At 55.0% G+C, this 3,095-nt stretch overlaps 1 protein-coding gene across 1 annotated transcript; it reads right to left on the bottom strand.

The window, feature by feature from the left end:
- Nucleotides 1–800: 800 nt before the first annotated feature.
- LOC107047244 (flocculation protein FLO11-like) lies at nucleotides 801–3,089 on the bottom strand (the record flags this gene model as incomplete). Its single annotated transcript, XM_015269996.1, has 3 exons — nucleotides 801–1,270; nucleotides 1,368–2,036; nucleotides 2,085–3,089. Coding segments are annotated over 3 exons (2,144 nt in total), but the record flags the coding sequence as incomplete, so codon positions are not given.
- Nucleotides 3,090–3,095: the final 6 nt, after the last annotated feature.

Raw genomic sequence — 3,095 nt, 5'->3', positions numbered from 1 at the left:
TGGAGCGCCGGCATTTCAGCCGGACCTATTTGATTACCCGCAAGATTAATAATAGGGTGAGCCCCATAAAAAGAACCGGATGACTCTATAATGTTGGCCCTTCTTCACGATAATTTTTCTGGGCCNTGTAGGAGTCTCGCTGTTTACAGATCGTTCTTAGTGTTCCTAACGAACATCCCCACATGTTCGTTACACTCCCCTCCTTTGACCGTTGGTATCCGTGTTCGCCTCATCGTTGTCGATCTGTTGTCGGCGTGGATGTTCGTTGTCGGACGTTTCACCAAGATTTGGATACTTATATTTAACAAAACTTAACCTCGAACCCACGACCTGAGAGGTAGCGGGAGGAGTCGAAGGACTAGACTTCATTGCTGGTCCGTACTCTATTTATTACGATAACAAAAAAAAACTAGTGACTTCAACCTGGGTCTTACAATGTATCACCCTAGATCTCCCTCCTAACATCTTGAGGGGAGAAAGAGAAAAAAAAAGAGAATAGATACAAAAAAATACGAAATAATAGGGGAAGAGCCCCATTAATGTGAAAAAAAAACAACTAAATAGTTGCATTTCGCTTATCAAAAAAAACTAAATGACTGTGATGTCGACAAAATAGTGGACTCGGTCCGGAATGCGACAAAAAGAATATAAAAGAAAATTGACGGATTAATACTCGTTTACAAAAAAAAACCTAAATTATAAGTCGTCTTCAGGGGCTTACTCCCGGAGGACGCCCATGTCAGGTACTGCCGTACTTTTTTTTTTTTAATTGGCCATCACCTGTTTAGTGTGGAGGATACCTGGTACTCCAGGATTTGTTGGACCTGTGATGGTCGCCCGGTGGCCGAGTTGGCTCGGGTGAGTGCCTTGGTGGATAGTGATGTCCCATGATGATGTCAGCGATGGCTGCCACGGCCTCAGGTGGGAGAGTCACTCCTGCTGTAGGGATGGGGAGCGGCGAGGCCCGTGATGACGTCGCTGGGTAGAATGAAGAATAGCCGGTAACCTCTCGGCGTGGCAGGGGTGAGGTAGCCCTGGGAGATGCATACTCCCTGGGAGGTGCCGAGGTGGTACTCGGAGAGGATTCATACTGGGGGTTAAGTGGTGGGAAATCGAGAGGAGAAGGTGTCCAGTAGGGTGCTGGGACTTGGCGAGGTGAGTCCTCGAAGGGGGGCTGATAGGCCCTGTATTCCCCAGTCGCCGGCTGTCCCCTGTTGATGTTCTGAGGGTCAGGACGACGGCTGTAGAGGATTTTCCGTTCCTCGGCTCCCTACCGGGCTCGATCGGAACCGTGTCAGGGACTCTCGAGACGAAGTAGCGGAAGCATTATCGGGGGTACGAGGTACCCTAACGACCTCCGATCGTACCGCTGGTCTACTTGCGGATCTGCTACAGGCTGCCCCGGCCAGGTCTGTACCGTGTATCGGGCAGGGTCGATTTCTGGCGACCCTGAAGGGGCATTTGCCACAGAAGGTCTCTCCCGTGGGGTTCGGACAATCAGCGGGTCGGTGTCCATGTCTCCTACAATCGAAGCACCAGATGCGCTTCTTGCTGGGCCCCTTCTTCTGAGTGCTCCTACTCGGGTCATTACCCTGGGTTGGTTCGAGTCTGCGAGAGTTACTGGAGGACTCAGGGAGAACTGCGGCAGAGTCCGATCGGGACCCGGCCGCGCCATCCAGTACTGGGAGTCCCTGGGTGGTAGCGGAAGTTGCTTGGCCAGCGGTTGGAATCTCTGGAGGTGTGTTGTGGCCCGACCCGAGGGTGGGAGGACTGGAGCCAGTGACGGGAATCACTGGAGAAGAGTTTTGATCCGACCCGGAGGTGGAGGGTGTTGGGCCAGTGATGGGGATCACTGGAGAATATCCCCGAAGCATCTCCCTTATGGGCAGAGGGAGTTGGCGGAGTACCTCCAGGGGTATGGATGATCCCTTCTGATCGGAGGAGGTAGAACCCTTGCGAGCTCGATTCGGGGACCTCGATGGTGTGTCCTCCCTGGAATCTGCAAGGGATGCTCGTTCGTCCTCGCGGAGGTCAATCTGGAGGATGTCCTGGCCAGGACCTCAGGGGTTTTCTTGGGGGTTAACCTCCAATTCCATGGGGGTTGGAGCCGCGGCCGAAACCGTCGGAGAGTGGGTTTGGTGGGCCTGTTCTGCCTCATCCTCGGAGCAACTAGCCACTGAGCTAGAAGAGCTTGTGGAAGGCGACGACGAGCTGCTCGTTGATGACGATGACGAGGAACTGGATGACGATGAGGCGTCACTGGGAGTTACTCCTGCCTCAGGTGACCTTGGAGAGGGAGGAGCTGGGGCTTGCCTCCCAGGAGAATGGGCCAAGGTGCTTCTGGGGGGATCGTGATCCGTCACGACTGGATCAATCAGGTTGGCCAATACCAGGGGATGGACCCCATCCGGCCCCACTGGGACGGGTATTGGAGGGATGATGTACCGATGCTCGGTGATCTGACGGAGCGGCTGGAGACTGCAGGCTTGCAAGGCTCTCATGAAGCCTTTCTTCCTCCGCTCCACACTCCATACATCCGGGAGCCAGGGCTCAAGGGGCTCCCAATATTCCTCTATGCGAAGAACCGGGGGTGGCACCTGAATCCTTTCCAGTAGGACTACCGGCTGAACTGCTCGTTGACGGCCCAACTCGACATTGGGTGGTGTTGGTGAAGGGGTAGTCGTGACTTGGTTAGGAGCTTGGCTGGTTTGAGCCTTAGAGGTAGCCACGAGGATACCCTCGGGAAGGACCCCTTGAGGAGTTTCGGAGGTTGCCTTAAGGACAGCTTCATCTGGCTGGGTCCCTGAAGGATTGGGGGTGTTTGGCCGAGAGATGGCTTCTGTCTCCGGATGGTAGGGACTCCTTGGAGGGGAAAGGGCTAGGATCTCCTGTTCCGTGTTTGGGAAGTGGAAGTCGGCAAGCTCTGGGGGAGCGCCATTCGGCCATAGGGCCGCCACGAAATCTTGCTCCTCCTGGGAGACTTCCTTCGTGCTGCTGGAGGGTGCGGAGCTTGGTTCCTCCGTCTTCACCACGCCTGACTCTCGTGGTGCCGGGCCTCGTCTTCGGGGTTGCGGTGACTCGGGTGGACTCTCCGA

Source organism: Diachasma alloeum, unplaced genomic scaffold (assembly GCF_001412515.2).
Source record: "Diachasma alloeum isolate Michigan unplaced genomic scaffold, Dall2.0 Dall_scaffold_33684, whole genome shotgun sequence".
Lineage (NCBI taxonomy): Eukaryota > Metazoa > Arthropoda > Insecta > Hymenoptera > Braconidae > Diachasma > Diachasma alloeum.
Note: the sequence above shows the minus strand (reverse complement) of the source record. Positions and strands in the feature narration are given on the sequence as shown.